General features: G+C 34.2%; 1 protein-coding gene and 1 long non-coding RNA gene across 7 annotated transcripts in view; one reads left to right on the top strand and one right to left on the bottom strand.

Moving 5' to 3' along the window:
• Positions 1-6,127: 6,127 nt before the first annotated feature.
• LOC125056539 (neural-cadherin) overlaps positions 6,128-22,732 on the bottom strand; it is a 286,418-nt gene continuing 269,813 nt past the window's right edge. For 5 of the 6 annotated variants that reach the window (XM_047659677.1, XM_047659676.1, XM_047659680.1 and 2 more), the window contains 5 exons: positions 18,936-22,732; positions 17,644-17,882; positions 17,121-17,324; positions 12,331-12,552; positions 6,128-8,568 (listed from right to left, as the gene is read on the bottom strand). In XM_047659677.1, coding sequence (XP_047515633.1) covers positions 8,465-8,568; positions 12,331-12,552; positions 17,121-17,324; positions 17,644-17,882; positions 18,936-22,732 — 4,566 coding nt within the window. In that variant the 3' untranslated portion in view covers positions 6,128-8,464. Of the gene's footprint in view, positions 8,569-12,330; positions 12,553-17,120; positions 17,325-17,643; positions 17,883-18,373; positions 18,610-18,935 lie in introns of all 6 variants that reach the window. The other variant, XM_047659679.1, reaches the window with a different exon arrangement.
• On the top strand, positions 11,829-12,292 carry LOC125056540. The gene is made up of 2 exons (XR_007118072.1): positions 11,829-12,001; positions 12,080-12,292. It is a non-coding gene; the product is annotated as an uncharacterized LOC125056540 (long non-coding RNA).

Raw genomic sequence — 22,732 nt, 5'->3', positions numbered from 1 at the left:
TAATTTTAATTTATAAAACTTTTTTTTAAATCTGAATAATTGTTCGTTAACGGTCATACTAACCTTTCTTACGAAACATATACAAAGTCGATCGGTCTATCGATATTTGTTGATTTATTAATAAGAAATAATAATCTTAATTTTCTTACTACTCTTGAACAGTCAAGTGTACCTCGACACTTGGCCCAGGCTCAATACCATATTCCTACTGCCACACTTACCAACACTTTAAGATAATGATGATTGATTGATTATCATGCCTTTAAAAAAAATTAAAGGATATCATTAAAAAATTAATCTAGTTAATATTATTTTTAAGTTGTATATTATTGTAATAAATGTCTTCAGTGGACGGAGAAATTTGTTACCATTTTGTGTTCCACCGCTACATAAATTTCTTTTTCTTTCTAATAAAATAAAAAAAACGTCTAAATACTTAATGATTATTTGATTAAATCAAACCAACGCTTTAATACAAATAATACTTAAATTTAATAGTTTAGGTATTACTAAACGAAGGCCCTAACAGGCAGCATTCGAATAGAATACTCAAACTATACAAAATTTATGTAAAGTAAAACTAAAACGTTCAAATATATACGCACGTATATGTGACAAAATTATCGAGCAGCTCAGGGTAGGTTGCAAATAGCAGTTAGCAGCGAATATGGCTAGAGAGGTAACCTAACGATAATTTGATACTATTGTCGCGCCTGAATGATCATAAATCCATGATATCCATATTTTGGCAGCGTAGTGATAGTAATTTAGGATAATATTATCATTTATTTCTAGTAAAAGTGTTTATGGTTAATAGTAGAAAATATAAAATATTAAAATCTCTGGACGTAAGCCTCCTCCATCTTCCGCCTGTAAGCCCTTCTCTGGCGTCTCTGCATCAATTGGGACCCAACCTCCTTGACGATGTCGTCAGTTCACCTAGTCGATGAGCGCTTCAAGGAGCCTACTTTGTGCCTTTAAGATAATCATGTGCTTTATATTGTCACGGACGGAAATGAATGGTGGCTTTTTAGTGTGTGTTCCGCGTAATTTATGTATTTTTAATGCAAATAAATTCCTCGTTGATTAATTAAAAATACACCTGAGAGAATAACGGCGTTTTTATCCGATCTCGTAACAATTTAAACTAATTAAGTTTCAGTACTTTACATACTAATAATAAATCAACAGTAACCAGTGTCTAATCAAAACATGCGTTGATCATTTGAACACATTGTCATCGTAATAATTTAGCCTTCTTTTACTATAGAAGCTGTTTCTGTGTTTAATACAATATATTAATATTTTGTGATATATATAAATTTGTGACCAAAGGAAGAAAATAAAGTTCAGTTATCTTGTACTATTGAACAGTATTATGTTACACGAAATTAACATAAACGTATTGAAAGTTCTCCTGACTACATTTTCACAGTGTACCAATTATTGTTCAATTAGTAGTCTACGGAATTACGGTTGATTAAAGGAAAATAATGTAAATAGTTCAATAATTTGACACTTTCTGAATTGGTTTGACCATTTGTTATCCGCTAACGGATGGTATTCAATTAACTTAATTGATGTGCGTTAAGCCGCGCCGCTCTACTCGTGGCGTTAAGCTGAAATTTTAATCTACTATCGCTGAATATCTGTATTTTATTGCTGCCTAAATGTTATTCATTACGACATTGAAAATATATTTTATATACGCTTAGAACTGATATACAAAACTGTATGATATTTGCACTATTCAAATAAAAAGGTTTGTAAATTGTATACAGTATGTTTTAACTAATATATTAAGGTACCATAGTAGGAAAGATACCATGGGATAGTAGGATACTTTACCAAGCAAATCGTATCAACTTTTACAACATCAACAGTGCCAGTAGATCAAACAAGTCATAAATTCGAATTGTTGACAAAATATAATTATATTAACAATGATATTTATTATCGTTAATTGAGAAACACAAGCACTATGATAAGTAAGTAATATGATATGTATTGAAATACTTTAAAATAACTATCGAAAAATCTATGCAAAAGGATATAGATAAAACTATGGAAGACTTTGGAACTGGAGGCAACTTTTTATTAATTCTAAGGTGAGAGCGTATAATCATAATTGTGGGTAAAAAAGTATCCAAATGGATTATACGCACGTAGGGAACCTAATTAGCCGGCAGTTAGCCATTGGGAAACATTCGTAGACAATCTAGCTTGCTCTTTGTAGGCGATTGCTGCAGATGCAATTACAGGTCACAATTTCTGGCATGTTACAAACTCAAAGCAAAATCCAACTGAAACGCAGTAAAGTAAATATTCACAAAGAAAATGCTCGCATTATGTATACGTTAGCCAAATGAAGTTAATCGTACATGTTATATGCAAAATTTGCATTGTTCGTTATTTAAATCTTGTAGAATGCAATTTTTGTTGTTAAATTTTCCGCGCAATTTCTCTTGGAATGGGGCTTACTATATATTATTCTCTGTAATGCCTTATAAAGTGCCGGTGGTCTATTGAATGATTAAAGAGCTTATTTGAATTCAGTAATTTCACCTTATGTATTACAAACCAAAACAATTAAAACTATATTTCAGTTTTCGTTTGGAATGCTGCTTAATTTATATTATAGTAAAAATAGCAGGTTAATTAATCTAGAGGTTATATCGAATAGCGAAAACAATAAACTAGGGGAAATAGGGAAAATAGTAGACGTGCAATGCAATGATTATTTTGGTAAACGACAGATTTGTAAACAATGCGATTCATTAGTAACTATTTCAGTATTTAGTCTAATACTTGATATAATTAGCTCAAATTGGTTTAAACAAACCGTTTGTGATTGGTCAACCGAAAATACCGAAGACGAAATGAACACGGATCTGAAATGTGTTTTGACAAAGCTAAAACTCGATTCTAAAAATTAGTGTGCCAGCTTTTATGCTTAACTGTCACCTAACTGCCTATTAGAAAAAAACAAATTCTCGAATCATACAGTAATCTGAGGCCCAGACGTTTAAAGGTCGTAGCGCCACTTGTTTAGACTGTTTAATTTTAGAAATACATGTATTTGAATGCCTTTTAAACTAGTCTTTTGAACATTAGTTAGGCGATCCTTGGATCCTAAATGTTATAAATTTAAGTTTAATATTGCCTAGACTTGCCAATTACCGAGAACTCGACGTAGAGTTTAATCATCTAATTGGTGGGTGCAAGTTATTGTGGCTAAAGTTGGGAGTTTTATTCGAAGCTTGCGTGAAGCCGCTCTCTGTTATTATTTATTCAACTTTTCATCTCACACTTTCAGTTTATTTAGACTAAAGATTTATAACAGTTTTAATTGATTTTAATTTTATCTTTATTAATTTTATAGCTACATGCTACTAAAAAATATAATATTTGGCATGCTAATTTCGCGATAGTAGAATTTGGCAAAGCAAGTATTTTGCTAGTAATTGAACGTAGTACGAACTAATAGCACTTTAATGATTTTGGACGATCTTATTTCGTTATTCCTGATATGTACCAACCGCTACCAAAGATTTTCATCCTATGATAGAAATTCGATAACAACACAGAGACACTAAAATTTTAAAAAGACAACTATTTACTACATATACCGATTGAACAATTCTATAAAAATATTCGATAGAGATATATGAAGATATCTATATGCCTAGAGTGCTGGTGGTGCTCCATGGGGCACATAAATTTTTGCATTATTTCATATTTCAAGTGCTTGAACTTCTTTGTATGTCAATTTCCTTACGAATTCTTCCTTGGCCGAATTCAATCATTCCTTCAATTCAAACCCAATATCTTGCGTTGGAATCACACGCTTAAAAACTAAGCTAATACTGATAATTAATATAAATATGTTTAATAGCCATACTATTTATTATATATGATATCGGTCAGAAAATTCGACAAGCATTTGCTCATTACCATGTGGTTACGAATTAAATGCACGCAATTTCATCGCAGCTTATTTTAAACAGCTATTTGAATGCAACAAAACTTTACCAATCACGAAATAAAATTTAAATCCAGCCGAGTGGTAGTGTTATATAAGTTTTGTGGAATGTGTCTGCGAAATGACAATTATCTTAAACTCTCAAGATAATTTCACTTAGTGTGTGAACACACTAAGTTAGCTTGAAAAAACTCGACTGAGTTGACTAGTGATCTGGTCTAGTGACCTAGACTGGTTCGACTGAAACGCAATGAACAATCAGGACATGATTTATCAAATTATCTGTATCAACAGTAGCACTGTTGCTTCATTGTACTCATTCATCTAAGATTGTATCGAACCAGTACCTATACGGCCTTTACTTACTTTAAGATTTTCTGAAAATAAGAAAGGTTAGGTAAACACAGGAAGGTGCATTCAATTTCTGTATATCATACAAATTATAACAGAGCTAGACATATAAGGTAGCCTTCTCTTTTCTCTCTTCGTCTCAAATTGGCTGAGCGGTTAAGGGAATTTATTTGACACACTATACGCAGTTTATACAGCCAAAGCCGAGTAATAAATAAGCTAAGTAAAATAAAGAGCGAAAAATAAACATTTCAGCAGTGTCATAGTACATAGTACGTTTTAACTGACGCTTTCAGTAATTCCTGTTAATTCTTTGTCTCTGCAGCGAAACTGTAAAGAGAGCGTTTTCTTCCAACATTCGCATATGAATTTCGGTAGTTATTTTGCGAACAATACACATTCAAGTCGGTATTGCAAGTGTCGATATCACGTACGTTGCATTTTGTAGATGCTTTGAAACGTTTCTGTCTGCGTTCTTTGCAACACATGCTACTGGTATTCAGATATTTGCGAAATCGAGAAATTTCATTTTTAATGTAAGAGAAATAGACAATAGTATCGAATGTGTGACGTACTAAATGTGCAAGGAGCCCAAACCTTTTTATGGTAGTATTTCCAAAGTTGTTGATTAAAGTATCGTAACCACAATTGGCATGAAGAATGTATTCATGATCAATATTATATTACCACAGAGGAACTAATAATAAATGAACATATGACTCAAATATGACTGAGAATGAATAAATTACAATATCTTTCCCGTAAACAGGATATGAAAGAAGGATTATGGTATCATTTAGATTTATTGATGTCTTATTTGTTAAAAACATTCTGTGCCAACCAAAGCAATTAATTTTTTGCCGGAAATTTAATCCAGGTTGATAACTAAAAAATAGCTTTCGGCTTAGGTATTTACACGCTACATTTATTTATCATCAGAAAATCAATAAGAATCATCATAAAAATTTATTAATATCAAAGATCATCAGAAATTTTATTTCCCGTTTATGAATGCGCCCAAGAACCGTTTCTAGCATCAAGACCAGAAAGATTTTCAAGCATTAGATCAAAAGAGGTTTATTGTAAGTCTTAAAGCTTTCCACATGAATGCATAGTATATGAATTAAAACAAAATAAACAACGTTGTATTACGGTATATTATTCATGAACGTAGAATTTCGACTACTTTTCATCCATATTTATACGTATGGTCTTAATTAGCTCTTAGGAATCTCGAAATTCCGTATAATACCCTAGCTAGCTTATTAACTTCATGTCTTGTTTGAATTTTAAAATCTTGCCTTACGGTATGTTCCGTAGTAAGTACAAGAGACTACTAACATAAAACAAACATAATTTTGTTTTTTCCAGTCCTACCTTTTAACATATAATATCGCAAATTATTTTACATAATGACGTTATGAGTTCTGTATTCGTGATCAACGAGAGACAGTTACCTAAAGGTGATAGATAACTATTTCTATTGTAATCAGTTATAGATATGTAGCAATATTAATACTACCTTTATTTTATATATTTACTTTTACTTGATACACTTGCAGCAGTAAAAATGTAATTAATACATACAGAACTCTAATACTGCATCAACTTTGTAAATAACTGTGAATATAAAAAATGTTTTAAAGTAATTAAATAAGAGCACGGTAAAACAATAACTTATAGTAGTTGTAACATTGGAAGCATTTTCTTTGTTTCACTTACTTTTCTCTTTCTAAGTAATAAGTGAAAGATCAAAAGAGAAACGAAAAGGGAGGTTAGAAATAAAACACTAGGCATTTTTCATACTTTATTTATTCTTTTATGTAATTTTAGAGTTGTACAACTAAATAATCACAGTTGAAACAAAACATAACTATTTAGGTTTCATTAATGTCTAAAATAAAATTAGGTGTACGATGTCATTTCCGCATTTCATTGTTTGTACTGGAATTGTGTGCTCTGCCGTCTTAATTAGTGTACTTACTGTAATTATCAAAATATTATCTAGAGTGCGTCGTGTGTACCTATCTTTAAAAGCCGCGGCAGCTGCAACGAACGTTACTCATGCATAAATTCTGAACACAAACGATTTCGCTTTAATGTAAACAGTAATTTGCTGGAAACTTGACAACAGCATTGGATATATACAGCCATAAGTATCTTTGGTATAAACGTAGTAAATTGTAAAGGTACACGTTTCGAGACAACGCAGAGCTTAAATCAAGAGTTTGTGCATTCATAGCACGAATCAGTTGAAAGCGGAGCATCACGTTCATTATAAAAAAGTTCAAAAACTTAAATGTAGGTAATTACAATATTAATGTATACGAGAAAAATATAAAATCGGACCAAAACCTATCGTACTTCGTCTATGATTACTGGCAGTGTAATGATATTTTAAAAGAACAATAAAACCTAGAATATCAATCTCGGACTAACTATTAAACGTCTACTTACAAGAATAGTAATTAACGAGAATTGCTTTATTGAGACCTGAATATTCGTCTTGGGTGCAAACTAGAGTGTTCTTACAGTAGATGTTCGAGTCTATATTAGTATTAGGTAAAGAAATAACCGAGTCTACGTAATCTTAGGCTTTCAAACGCATAATAAAAATCAGTCATTTTAACACAATAATCAATATATTCTAAAATTTACACTGATCCTAATTCGATGTCGAAGTGAGACAGTGTTTGCGAAACCTTTAATAATTTTAATTTTACTATAAATTCTTATAAATTAAATTTAAATTAGTGACTTCTAACGGTTCCGTCGACTATCTCACGTCAAAATCGATAACATAAATCTAGCACAACACTCTTAGTAAGTTATTGATATTTTCCTAGGTGCGACTAAATTACGTAAATATATGAATAAATAAAGTGCAAACACTTATCATATTAGCTGCATCGACATGTATGCATAAATTGGCACTGTCTCATTCATATCCGTGCAGAGTCCTTCGTCCGTTACTGTCTGAGACAGAGCTGAAGGGCCTGATCGACGGACGAGTAAGACCGCGGTTTTATGGCTCGTCGGTAAAGCTCGCCGGTGTATCATTGCAAAACCACGGTTTTAAATACCCCCGAGCCTGGCTCGCGGCTCGTCGTCGTGCTATATTTTTTACTCGGCTCGCCATGCAAAACCGCGTGTCGGAAAGAGAACAAGACATGCGACTGTTTTGCTTGCTAATCGATCAGCACCAACGAGCCGCGAGCCAGGTTCGTCGGTATTTAAAACCACGGTCTTACTCGCCCGTCGATCATAGGCTTGAGAGAGCGTTGGGTCTGGTGAGTAGCGGACGGCTGACTTCTGCGTGCCTCAATCACTCCACTCGCAAACACCTCTGGTGTTGTCGCTCTTACGACGCTCGACAGTAACACCCCACCAATAATCTACGTATTTTATTAATTCTCAACGAGCCCGCGGGCTTACAGGTAATCTACACAACTACGCTACAAATGGAGACTTTCGGAGAGGAACACCAGTTACTGTACACTTAAAAAGAATTCGAATAGAGTTGTCGATTATTATTAAAACTAATAGGGGTAGGTTTTTAAATAATTATATGTACATCCCCCGGCGATTATTCCATACCGAATGAGCATTATAAACTCGACGTCTATACGAATTTTATTAAATACTATTATTAATATAAAATATAACATATATTTTCATAGTAGGTATCGATTTATTACGGAAGGGCCGTAAGCTGAGAGATATCACGTAAAGCGGACTTACAAAATACTCGTATAAATTATTCACATTTATAGCACACTATCTACAAACACCCATTATTCGCTTATGGCCCTCCAGCAGAAATCCATTATTCCAACTTCCAATAAAATACTGACTCATAATATTTATGGCTAACACGAATAAAAACTTATATCAAATATTTGGTGAAGATTATACGTAGCGACGTAGAGTACGTCAACGCTCTTAAGCTAACACGTTTAATAAATTTAAATAATTGATAGTGAGCACAGCCCACGCGACAGGTGCGTATCGAATTGCCTAGACTGTAACAAAAATGCTGCGTCACTCCGTCGTAGTTAAAATAAGGGAGACAATTGACTAAACTGCGCGATGTGTTTAGGCGCGGGAAGTCCAATCGAACTATTTGCAAATCTACAGTTGTTCGTCAAGTTCGGGTCCGTAGAGGTCAGCCAATTTGTCGAAGCGAGGGCCCCAAGCAGTAATGTAGCCGTATTCGTGATTCTCATCGTCAGTACCTGGCAAAGCAAAATAGTGGTTATTGGGGATACATAATTTATATAATGTGTGTTACTTTACTAACATATTTGTATAATTCTTGTAAAATATATAGGTACTAGCTGATCCGGCAAACGTCGTTTTGCCTTGTATATCATTTATAATAAAAAATAGGGATTGTACGCAGAGGGGTGAAAATTAGGGGTTGTATGTATTTTTGAATGCTATAAATGCTGTAAAAAAAATATTTAAAAATAAAAAAAATAATAATTTAACTACCCTTAAAATTTAGGGGGATGAAAAATAGATGTCCGATTCTCAGACATACCCAATATGCACACAAAATTTCATGAGAATCGGTCAAGCCGTTTCGGAGAAATTTAACTACAAACACCGCGACACGAGAATTTTATATATTAGATTTATAGTCTGTGCGGGTTTGAGGTTGTAACAGTGGTAACTTTTTATGGTATATTGATTTTATATCAATGTTGCGTCATTATAGTTCGACATTCATCATCTACTGAATAATAAAAAAAGTATATCCTTAATAAATTAAACATGCAAGAATAGCTTTTTCAAGTATTACTTTTCATATCGCCAATCAACAGACAACCCTATATAATATATTTGTCTCTTTACAGTCTTGAACTGTAGTTTGTTAACGTACTTCAGGTCGAACAAAAAGTAGCCATTCAAACGACCTTGAAAATTTGTATAGAATTGACCTAGTTTTAACCCACTACGTTATTTTAATCAGCAGCTTGAAATTCACTGTCAACTTGCATTCTATCAAAGTTTTGAATAAATTAGTCGATGGATTAAACGATTTACGCTTTAATGTTTAAATGAATAATTGAATAATATAAGGTTAGTGACCATGACCTCAGTCGTCCATTCGAATAACCTATGGATTTTTATTTCTATGTGCGCAATTGCGCTCCTACGATGAAGGCGTAGAAGGAAGATCGTAAGAAACCTCATATTTTATACCCAAAAATATATGACATAATATGTAAGATACCTACTTATCTATAAAATAAAAATGATTGATTAGACGAATACAATCTGAGGCCAAGACCCATTTAGGTTTGTACCCCTGCATTATAGTATTATTATTTATTTTAATTAGTTCAAATTATCTCCGTAAATAGAACTAAATTTATATATATTTCCAACTCACAAATATAAAGTAATTACAATTTTATTTCTTTCTTAACCAACATAGTAATAACAATAATCAAAAATCTATTGTTTAAAAAGTTTTTAATCTCAGAAAGAGGAGCTTCGTCATTATGTTCGTCCATACGCCTGCATACAATGCACATTTATAACGCACCTTATAAATCAGCAAATTTTGTAACGTCTAGCATTTGCAGATACAACATCCAACATTTGTGCCAAACACAAAACAATGTTTTGTAATAGATTCCGATTCCTTGAATTAGCATAAAATGTTTGTAATGTCATTCTATATAGTGTGCGGTGGCTCATATAGAAACAGGGTACTTGTATAGGAAAGTTTAAAACAAGCGACGATAATGAGCAAGCGACTTATCAAACGAATTATTCATAATCACGTCTTTAGCAGTATTTGTTAGTATTGCTTTGCCACTAATTGCAACTATTGTTCAAAGTCTTGCAATGGGAATTCACAAGATGAAATTTTATTCTGAAGAAAATTTACATTTATACATTATAATGGTTTAATCTGACCAAAAATTTAAACGAGTACGAAAATCTGACTCTGTTGTTGTTGTTCATCTGTTGGATATATATTATATACTATGGTTTGCTTCAAATAAATTGTCTATTGCAGCCAATACAACCTGTGTTCTGTGTACAAAATATGAAAGACAGTACAATATACCAAGATAGGTTTTTCTTTTATCACGCTACAAGTATAATTTGGAATAAAAAACTGGGGTTGGGTGTTAAATACCACCTCACGTTTTTGACGATACTAATTATCTAGGAGTGTCCGGGGGACCTTCATTGGAACACCTCCAAGTGAGTTTTGCTCCGGAAACGCGTCTTAATATTTTTATAAAAAATTTAAAGTTTTGTGTAATGTATTAAAACTTGTAAACAATCCGCCATTTTCTACTTTTCTATTGGTTATAAGTGATGTGACGTTCACTTAAAAAAATCGTGTTTTTAATTTATCGATTGTTAATAATCGTTTTATTTATTTATCGATTATTTCCTCATTTTTGAAATTTAAAGTTATAGAATAATCAACATTGAAATTAACCTAATTTCGTGTTGATAGATTATAGGGTTCCGAAATTTTTTGAAATGATCGATACCTACTCGTCTGTATTTTCTAATTAGTACTTGTATTTCATTGTTTGCAACTTTCTATATTATTAAATTTTTACTAGAATAAAGTGTTTACTTTAATATCCAAAAAGTACCCAAAACCGAATCAGAGCACCCCACTATCCACGTGGTCTTGTCTGTCTTACCCCTAGAGTGTATATAAATAATCGGAGGCGCGGAGGAAGAGCAGCCCCCACCCGCTGTAACAAAGCACAGGCATTATGAAAGCTGTAGCGGCTGAGGCTGGTCGCCGAAGGCGACCAAAAAGCCGAGGTTGCGGAGGCTTGAATAAAATGCCTGTGCTTTGGTACGCAAGGGTGGAGGGGCTGCATTTCCCGTAGCGCCGGAGCTGTCCACAAAAACAAATATTATTTAGATTGGTTAGGTTAGAGTTAGTATATGAATATTTGGTCGCCGAAGGCGACCAGGACGCCGAGAAGCCGAGGCTTGAATAAACAATTACTATTTAGATCGGAGCTGTCCACAAAAACAAATATTATTTAGATTGGTTAGGTTAGAGTTAGTATATGAATATTTGGTCGCCGAAGGCGACCAGGACGCCGAGAAACCGAGGCTTGAATAAACAATTACTATTTAGATCGGAGCTGTCCACAAAAACAAATATTATTTAGATTGGTTAGGTTAGAGTTAGTATATGAATATTTGGTCGCCGAAGGCGACCAGGACGCCGAGAAGCCGAGGCTTGAATAAACAATTACTATTTAGATCGGAGCTGTCCACAAAAACAAATATTATTTAGATTGGTTAGGTTAGAGTTAGTATATGAATATTTGGTCGCCGAAGGCGACCAGGACGCCGAGAAGCCGAGGCTTGAATAAACAATTACTATTTAGATCGGAGCTGTCCACAAAAACAAATATTATTTAGATTGGTTAGGTTAGAATTAGTATATGAATATTTGGTCGCCGAATTTTCAATTATTTTTAATATAAAAATCGAATACAAAAATCGATTTTCACTTTAAAAAAAATCGATTATTTTTCACATCCCTATTAATTTTATAAACTTAATCGGCCATTTTGAATGTGGTTTATGCTAGACTAGCGGTAATTAGTTTTACAGTGCAAAGTTTACTTTATAAATCCGTTTCTTTTTTATTTTCACGTGAAAGTGCGTTATTTTATTTGCATTTTTTTAAACTTGGCTTTACATACATAATCAACACTGATTTCTCGCGATCATTTTCAGATTTATTGTGATGGCGTCTACAAGTTTTACTCGTGAAAATGATTTTGAGGACGTTGGGTCCGTTGTGAATCGTGACTTGAATAGTGAGGAAGTGATCACATTTTCCGGAGCAAAACTCACTTGGAGGTGTTCCAATGAAGGTCCTCCGAGACTCCTAAATAATTAGTATCGTCAAAAAAGTGCGATGGTATTCAAAACTGTTACCAAAAACTGTTTCTTGTCGCCCGATTTACGATTAATTGTTGACTTACCGGAAGCCAACGAAGACAACGATCCAGCAGTGCTGCCGCCTCCCTCATAGGCGTAGTTCCTCAGGTCATCAAAAGGCGGGGCATTGGGGTCACTATCCGCCCGCCTTTTATGGTCCTCAATGAACATTCCAACATTGGTCTCGCCGGGCAAGGAAACGCCGAGTGGTGGAGCCACGCTTACACCCATTGGACCAACTCCTAGGCCAACACTCATCAGAGGATCTGGAAGGTTATTTTGGCTTCAAAAAAGTGAACAAATGTAAACATATATTTTAGGGTGTCGAACGAGTTGTACAGTCCTCCATTAAAAAAGAAATTGTGCCAAATATATAATAGCACAGATCAATAATACAGTCGATTAATAAGATTACGGAGCGAATTAACAGCTCTACTGTTTACGTTCTGTAGAATAGTATACTTTTAGTATTGTTTTTTATTATTTATACTGTGGCTGTAACTATTGCATTGGTTTAGCCTGTAAAGATATTTGTGTGTTATTTTCAAAGAGTTGCTTGGCTTTATCTTTTGTTTTCTTTTGTATTACAAACATATATAATGTTTGTCTGTGGAACATAAGCGTATCTTGTTGATTGTTGCCAGACAGGACATTGTTTTCGGCAGATTTATTGTCAGAAAAACTGATATTTACTCCGGAAACTTTGTACTAAACAAATACATATATGGAGGTGGGTTATTTAACAGACCTTAACGAGGAAAGAGTTTGTAACTATCAATAGTTATTAACTATAAGAGTTATAGTTACAAACTCTTAATATATCTTATATTAAGAGTTTGTAACTATAACTCTTTAATATCAGACAAAAGAAAGGTACGTAATATTAATAAGTAAATTATGTAAAAATTGTGTAATATTATTTTTTATGAGGGCTATTATATTTCGATGTGACAGTTGTAACCTGTAATTTTTTAAATGAAAAGATCATAGTAGATATATCTATTTTTTGTACGTATAAATGTCCTGAATACGTCAACGCAAAACGAGATGAGAAACTTGTCAATTACAGTTGATACATTTTTTAATAAATAATAAGATGTTTCAAAATGGAGGATGGATGATTTGGAAACGATTAGAATTGACCCAAACGGAGCTATTAAAAATAATCGTTAGTATAAAAAACTATAATTATAAAGGTAAGGCTTATTAAATATTATATTTCAGCGCATTAAAGTTTATTCTTTACTCTTGCTATCAACAGCAAATGTGTTTAATAATAACGTAACGTTTCAAGTACTGTGTTAGACTTGTGTATCGATTTGTTTTCAATGAACTGTAAACGCAATATACAGCATATATTCATATTCACGCTTGTACAGTATAATTTACGTCTTAAACTTTGTATAAGACGTGAAAGTTCGAAACTGGCTCAGCCACAGCATTCATTGAGCGCATTTAATTATACAAGGATTATAATAATAGCACGGAGTTGGTATTTATAGATTTAAGCACCTTTTTTTAAGCAATTGCATTTCTATACTAAAAATTGGTTTGTAGGAAGTCTTCTAAGGTATTCAAACGATTTCGATGTGTGAGTGTGAGGTTATACTGTTATTTCGATTGATATTTGTGTTTTGTTTCGGAGCGAAGAAAGTCGCGAATGAAGGATGTAAATTGTAAATATTGTGTATGTATTTATAAATTTGCTTGTCTTTCTGTTAAAGAGTTGTATTGAAATGATTTTTAATCTGGCTTCTACCTGACCAACCCAAAATACGCGAAGAACTTTAAAATTATACCAACGTTTCTTACTTGAGTAATCATTATGAAAATTTACCGCTTCAGATTTTATTACAAGATATTATTCGGCTCCAACTCATTTAATTTGATCAAGTTAATTTTGTACAAACCGAGGACTTGTTATTTATACTTATGAAAATATTTAGGTTACATTGTGAATTATTATTTTTACTGTTAAGTGAAAGTATAAATTTTATGTGTATTTATCATTTATAAAAATGATTAATGGTAATGGTAAAAGGTATGTGTGCCATTTATAGATAGTTATGTAATTATACCAAATTGCGAATAGCCATCTATGCCCGGTGTGCGAAAATTCGTGCGTTTAAATCGTAAAATATGCCTCAGTTACCAATAGAATGATTTGTCATGTCATTGTCACGAGAGCGACAGAGACAAAATATTCTATCTATTCCTATCTTGTATTTTTCTTCATTCTTTGTATTTTCACTACACAGAAGATTAACACGACAATATTATAATTTCCTTTTATTTTGATCATATTGAAAGAGATAAAGGCCAAGGAAACAAGTTAACAAAAATTTGAACGTTAATAATGTATAACTCTCGCATCAAGAAATTCTACGCATTTTCAAGGGGAATTCAAAAAATATTTTACAAAAACATCGACGCCAGCAGCGAAACGTTGAGATTTTTCCCTGTCTTCTTGTCATTCACGGTTCAACGAAAAGAATGACAGCAAATTTATTATTAATAAAAGGAACACGTTGATTTTTTGGGTTATATCCTAAGAAGGCGTCTGAACTGAGAATAATATAGAGTTAGAAAAAATACGGAACGATTTGAATTGTTTTTAGGTTTTCATATATGTCTACTATACTATAGTTAATATATCGTGGTAAAGCTTACTAATTAATAGCTTCGGCACACAGCTTCGCCCGCATGGATTTCGTGTATTCCTATATTGTTTTTTAAAAGAGAGTTAAGAAAAATGGTAATATATCAGTTATTTAAAAAAAATTACACTCAACATCAAAATTATCAAAAAATTACAATTACCTTCGTCGGGAATTACACTATCTATAGCAAAAAAGTATTAGTTTTTATTGCCCATTTAAATTAATAGTATTAATAAAGTAAACAAAGTTATTGTCATGGTACATAGTTCAACACATATAAAAGTAGGTGTACTAGTGGTGTACATACAATACATCAGAAGACGGTAACCGCGTTTTTATTTAACGAATGGTTGAGAGCAATAAGATTTTTTTTTTCGTTTTATTGCATGTTTATAAAACTCAAAATCTAGAGAAGTTTGTAATTACAAAAGCAGATCTATTTACGGTATTCCCAAACATATCTAAATCTTTGTAGTATTTTTCTCTGTTTCATAGGGTCATAAAATCTATTAGAGAAAATAAATTGTCATTTAAAATTATAATTACACCGTTTGGTAAATTTGCATAGCGTTATATCACCTGAAGGGCCGATAACATAGCTGTTCTTTCTTTCCGTCTATTTTATTTATGTACCGCATCGCAATTAAATATACACTTATGAGTTGATTGAAGGATGGAATTTATGGCGCCGCCTGGCGCGCAATAAAAGCGATTAGAGAAGCGTGGGGGAAGACTTTTCCACTTTGCAAGCGGATGAGGGGCCTGTGTTAGATATTATATCATCAAAATACGACTTAATATTGAAATTAGTTTATAATATGAATAAATGGCTATTATTATTAAGTTTATAGAAAATATAAATTGCCAAGTATAGTAAGAGGTCACACGTACTACCTGGTTACTAAATAAGTCAACCAATATATTTAAAATTGAAGTTGTATGCAATATCCAAGTCATTTTAGGCAAAAATATTCCTGTTTAATTCCTAATAAAAGATTTTACTACATTATATGCCTTTTCTTTTTCGAACAAAGACTGTCGGAAGGAACTACAGAAAAGTAATTATAAGAAATACTTAGTTTTGTTTTCCGCTAATTTTCGCGGAGAAAAATTGTTTGTCAGTTAAAAAGTAAGATTTATTACTCTATTCCGATGCTTAAATTGTTCTTTCATTCGAATAACAAACGATAAAGTTGCTCAGTAACTAAACACTTTTAATTTTGTCTTTCAATATTTTCTTATACGTAAACTGAATTATTTAAGATTCGCTCGAACGGTCAAGGGAAAAATCGTGTGGGAACCGATATGTCTTATAACCAAAAAGTGGACGGCGTGTGTCAGGCACAGGGGTCTGATCACCTTGCCTATTAGATTGAAAAATGATCATGAAACAGATTCAGAAATCTGAGGCTCAGACCTAAAAAGATTGTAGCGTCACTGATTTACTTACTCATATTTTAAAGCTAAAGAGTGTCAAAAGAAAAAATAAATAATAAAAGTAATTTCCTAAATCAGCTCATGCAGTGAGTAATTAATAACAGTTAATAGCCATTAGCCATATGAGTGTGTTTTCGATTTAAATATTAATCTTAAGTCTTAAGGATTTACGAATAACGAGAATATTTGAATGTTTCGTGGGTAGACATTTTAATATAATATGAAATCGAAACAAAATGAGTAAATTAATAGTAAACTTTTAAATTAAGCAATATTCAAGGTAGTAGATTTTTTATCTTTGATGCAATGATCGCCATTATTGTGATATGATTAATGAAAAAACGAAACAAAACGAATGGTTAACAGTAGGGTACTGAATTAGTTTTATAATAACACTAGCTGACCCGGAAAACGATGTTTTCCCATGTATATTATTTCTAGGAAACATTTTTTAGTTCAATAAAAATAACTATCTACTATATTAAAAATAAGAAAATTAAGGGTATCTTTTAATTCCACATAATAAAAAATAAAAAAATATTATCCAAAAAATACTAATTAGAATTTGGGGTGGTGATTATCACTTTATCACTTAGGGGTTTGAAAGATAGATAGCCGTTTCGGAGGGGTATGGGAACGAACATTGTGACACGAGAATTTTTAAAATTAGATTCATCTTTGATCTTATAGAAAACAAGTTCTCTTTTCTGCTGTGTTTGTTAGTCTTTAATACTTACAAGGTAATTTTGTTGGAACATGATCTGGAAGCGGTCCACCAATAGGTATTTGTAGAGGAGTGATGTCGAAGGCCGTCATGTCGTCCTCACCACCTCCTTCGTCATCGTAGTTGATGATGTTCTCCCGCACATCATCATCAGGGCCAGGGTACTTGATGTGAGCCTCTCGCCGTCGGTTGTATACCACGAATACCAGAACCAGAACTGAAGAAATGGAATCATGATATTTGTATTAGGAAGAAGAGTCTTAATGAGTTCTCGAGATTCAACAATTGTCGGAAATGTGTTTTGGACTTCTGATGTTTCAAAAAAAGGACAAGTTAGAGATTTACTCAGTCCTAATTACGATATTATTACACTATTGGTTATTTAGGAAACACGTTCAACAAAATAAACCTTATGAAAAATGACCTTACTATTAGATACTAAAATGAAGTTACATACTACGAATGGATCTAGCGATAAACTGTGAAGGTGATCTTTACACTGACGGAGAAACATGCAAAATAATAAATGTGCTCACCTAAAAGCAAAAACAAACAGACAATGATAGCTATAATGAAATCTCTGGAGGGCATGATGATTCCCGACGCGAGCAGTTCTAATTCGCAGTCGTGGCCGGCGTATCCGAACGCACAGATACAGTCGTAGCGGCGAGCCGGTTCGCGATCAACGCACTCCCCGCCGTTCAGGCACGGGTTTGCCAAACACTCGTTCACGTTGACACAAGTGCTGCCAGCTCGCGTGGATCCGTCAGGACACCTAGACACAGTGCGCTTTACCTTCCCATTTGCGTCAGATCTCACGCGCACTGAGCCCTTGACAACATGCACTACTACATACATACACTACTATGACATGATATATAGCTTGCACATCAATAAAATAATTAAGCTTGCTGAAAAGTTTCACTACGAATTTTCAGCACAGTGGCACAAGGCCGTTTTATTTTTATAGGCACTTAAATTCACTTTGAGATAAAATCTAAACATTGAATAATCAGGTGTTTTATTGCTTCCATTCAAAATATTAAATACGAAATTTATAAACTCGTCAAAACATTTCGAAAGAGTATTAAATGAAACATTTTTCTTTTCAAATTCAGGCCTTGTGTGCAGAAATAAATGTTGGCGATTATTTTCTGTAGCTTAATTTTTCTATTAAAGTGCAAGTGATGGATATAATACATATGAGTGCTATTGTGAGTTGGTGATGACATGAGACGCTAAGACCGCAGCTAGGTTAGTGCTCACTCATTATTATTAGAAGGCAGACGAGAATCGCCGCGAGAGCGCCCATGCTGAGTTTGAGCGTGCGGCCCTCTTGGACAAGCTCGCAGTTCTCGCCCCAAAACCCTTCAGGGCAATGACAGCGGTAGCCGGGCTCCCGGTTGACACAGGAGCCGCCGTTGCGGCACGGGAAGTAGAGACACTCATTCTTGTCAACGCAACCTTTACCGTCCGTTGACAATACCAAACCCTCACCGCAACTAGACACCATTACATTTTGTTAAACGTACATATAAGTATATAAAATAATTAGTGATTAAGCATATTAAATGTTATAAATAAAGCATTATATAAGCTGGATTTAGTAATATAATTTTTTTATTAGTAATGCTATATGGCTTTAATATTGTAAGTATGATAAGGTATATAATAATAGCATTTTATAGTGATGCAGCAGTATACGTATATTATCTATGTATAAGAAGTCTCAGTGCGCGCTCGAGTCTTAAACAAAATGTATAAGTAATCATTAATAAATCAATCAATTTGGTAGACAAAACATTTTATGAATTAAATATTTACTCACGTGCATTCGTACTCGTTCCACAGGTCCACGCATACAAACGGTTCCGTGCAGTGAACGTTGATACAAGGGCTATTAGACGGGCAGTTGCGATCCAAGTTTCTTGCCATCGTTGCTTGTCCCCACTGAGTACCGTTCATTGCCGGAGGCAACGGTAGATGTTTGCCTTCTAAGCGTATATCATCCAAGCATCCTTTTTGGAAATCGGCATAAACTTCGAATGTTCTTACTCCAGTATATTCTGCTTTACCGCCAGCATACACACCTTCTTGTTTATCTACTAAAAGCCATTGGTGTCCCTCAAATGTAAAGGTTTCGTTATATCTTCTACCCTCTCCACCATCTATTTCTAGGGTAGCGGCACTACCATATCGGCTTACGCGGGCAATATGCCATTGTCCATCATCTACAGCTACTGAATTTAACCAAACATCTCGTTCTTCAGTTCGCAAAGAGTTCAAGTTAAATCTGAAGTGCAGTCGTGATTCCTTAACTTCCAGTATGCCATATTCTCGGTTATGTTGGTCGCTTACTCTAAAAAGTTCACCGTGAGGCTCACGTGTTCTGAATCGAAGTTGAATCTGAGTACTGAACCTGTCAGGTTCAAAACTTAAAGCAAACTTCACGTAGCTTTGAGGCCTAAAGCTAGTAGGCGTAGTTGGCAAATTACACGATGGTCCTGTCCAACCAGGTTGGCATTGACATCTCGCTTCAGAGAAACTACCCACACAAGTACCATGTTCCCAACATCTAGATGTAGTATCTGCTTGATTACATATTTCTTCTGTTTGGGGACAGCCAGCAACTGAATTTCTAGAAAGTCCAGGATGAGCCAGGTCATATAGTTTACTGTTGTGAATGAGGTTTCTTATACACCCATCAAATCCTTTACCAATAGGCATAAACTGCCAATGATAATGAGTAGGATCAAAGTGTTCGATATACAGACCTCCAATTTGAAGTGGTGCATTAACGTTTAAGTATTCATTGAACGGAGGAATAGTTCCCGTAGCTTGACAAGTTGAGTCATCAAAATTTGGAGGTGTACCATCCTCCATCTCTTGTACATCAGCAGATCTACAAAAATCTACAATCATTCTTACATTTTCAGTATCCCAGAATATATCTAGGCGATGCCATTCTCCATCATCTAAAGGCTTTTTAGTTTTTACTCTGAGTTCCAGCGTGCCAGATCCAAAATCTATAAGTAATCGCGGGTTGCCTCTCTCTAACTCTACGGATATAAAGTCAGATACCATTATTTCTTCTGGTTCCGGTGGTACAATTGGGCCGTTATATAAAAGTACACCTTCTGATTTTCTAGTTATGAACTCGAAGCTTAAGTGAGAGCTATCGCACATTTCTAAAGATGGATACCATGCCCATCCAGTGCCTCTGAAACTGCGTGACGTTTGTTGACACCTTGGACCGGTGTAACCCGGAGGGCAAGAGCATGTTAATCCATATTTACCTTCTATACATCTCCCTCCATTATAACAAGGGGAATTACGGCATGTTTCTGCTTGAGTGAAATTTCTTGCACCACATGTGCATTCTGCAAGAACATCAACACGAACACCCACAAGTGCGGTTTTATTTGCATTCACCATGTAAGGTAAGTTACTTATATCGAGAACATTAGTACAGGAACCCTCGCATGCATGATTTTCATATAAACATTCATCAATTCCAACCATTGTTATATTTATTCCAACAGCCCTTTCGATTTCTTCTCTATGCATCAAAACTATACCATTTAGTCGGATTGGTTTATAATAGTGTGCTCCATGAGCTGAGAAGCGAATATCTGTAACAGGCGGATGTTTTTTCCTGAGCTGTACACTGAATACATCGATATTTTCTCTTTCCGTGTTCAATAAATCTGCCAATTTATCTTTAAAAATATCCAACTTGCTTCTCGAAACGCTTAATGTTTTATAATTCCATACTCTTATAAAGTCTTCATCAGATATTCCTGACATTCGTATCGATCCTGAGTTTATAATAGCATCATGCGATATTTCTTTTACATAAACTGTAACGTTTGCAGGTACATCAGTTTGCGTGTGTTTTCGATCATAAACTTTGAATTTCAAATGATATCGACCCTCTCGAGTTTTATGCTTCATTTGTATCATACCAGTTTCTTCATTTAAGGTGAAATTAGGATGTTCAGTACTTTCCCAAAAGAACTTTTTGTCTGGCAAATCCCAGTCATCTAGATCGTAGACATATACTCTACCTATCTCAGTATCTGGAGCTTGACCTTGGTAACTGTACACAAGTATATCTTTGGAACCAGGTTGCATTTTATTGTCATTCACATCACCAATGACAACCGTTAAAGTGCTTGTTCCAGTCATTGCAGGATTACCGTGATCCTTAATAATGATAGGAATAAGGTACTCCTTTTGTTGTTCTCTGTCAAATGATCTTAACGATGATACGATAGCCATTCCGTCACCATTAGCACCTTTTTGATCTTGTTCAACTTTAAAGGAAGCTCTGATAATATCATCAGCACCTGGGTCTAGTCTGAATTGGAATGGCGGACCGTTGCTCTTTGATCTGTCATCATCATCAGTAGCTAAGATTTCGGCAACCTTTTTAGGAGTTATATGTTCAGTTAATACAGGTCTATAATCCTTTAAAAATGTAGGTGCGTTGTCATTTATATCTTGCACTATAACTGTTAGCGTAGCAGTTGCAGTTCTTGGTGGCAGACCATCATCAATAGCTAATATTTTAACTTGATGCCTAGGAGTTTCTTCTCTATCTAAAGTCCGTTGTATACTTACAGTTCCCTCTTGGTTTATCGAGAACTGGCGTTTTCTATCCGAAGATCTATCAATTGCATAGGAGACTTTACTTTTACCACCTTGATCAGGATCAGTTGCTTTAAAGGTTTCTAAACTCTTTCCAACCTCTGCATTTTCATAAACTGATACTTCAATATTTGCTCTGTCAAACTGGGGTTTATTGTCATTTATATCTCTTAACTTTACCACTACCCACGAATAAGCTACATGATATTTGTCATTGTCGTTATCTTCACCTTTATCGTTAACTTGAATTCTAAACCTAAAACCATTACTCTGTAATTGATCCTCATAATCTAATGGTTGTACAATTTTTAAAGATCCGGTTCCGTCATTATTTCTAACCATAGTAAACTTATCAGCACCATACCCACTATTTTCGATAACTTTATATTGAAATTTATTTGTCTCGTCTTCGTCATGAACGGTAACAGTAAGAATAGGCATTTCAGGAAGATTAGTACCATCTGTTTCATCTACTTCAGTAAACCATTCGTCTTTTGTAAATTGTGGTGGCATATCATTTATATCTTTAACGCGAATAGAAGCTGTACCAGTACCCTTTAACCCCCCTCCATCTGAAGCTACTATTTGTATAGAATAATCCGGTGTTCTTTCACGGTCTAAACAACAAACGGCCGTTTTAATAACACCAGTTTCAGGTTCAATTTCAAATATGGGAGACCCAGTTTCTTCTTCAATAACATTTTTCTCTATAGAGTACCAAAGCTTAGCATTGTTACTTTCCGCAGGATCATCATAATCAATAGCCGTCATTGTCATAACAACCATTCCAGCAGTTCCATTTTCAGTCACGTTTCCGAAGTAAACACCTTGAGGGAAGATGGGAGCATTATCGTTGATATCTTTAAGATTGACTTGAACATCGGCATAACCGACCAGTCCTTCGCCACCTTCATCTTGAGCAAAAACTGTGAATCTCCACTGAGGTCTTCCGTTTGGTTGGTCACGATCTAAAGG

The sequence above is a fragment of the Pieris napi genome, chromosome 15 (genome assembly GCF_905475465.1).
Source record: "Pieris napi chromosome 15, ilPieNapi1.2, whole genome shotgun sequence".
Classification (NCBI taxonomy): Eukaryota; Metazoa; Arthropoda; class Insecta; order Lepidoptera; family Pieridae; genus Pieris; species Pieris napi.
Note: the sequence above shows the minus strand (reverse complement) of the source record. Positions and strands in the feature narration are given on the sequence as shown.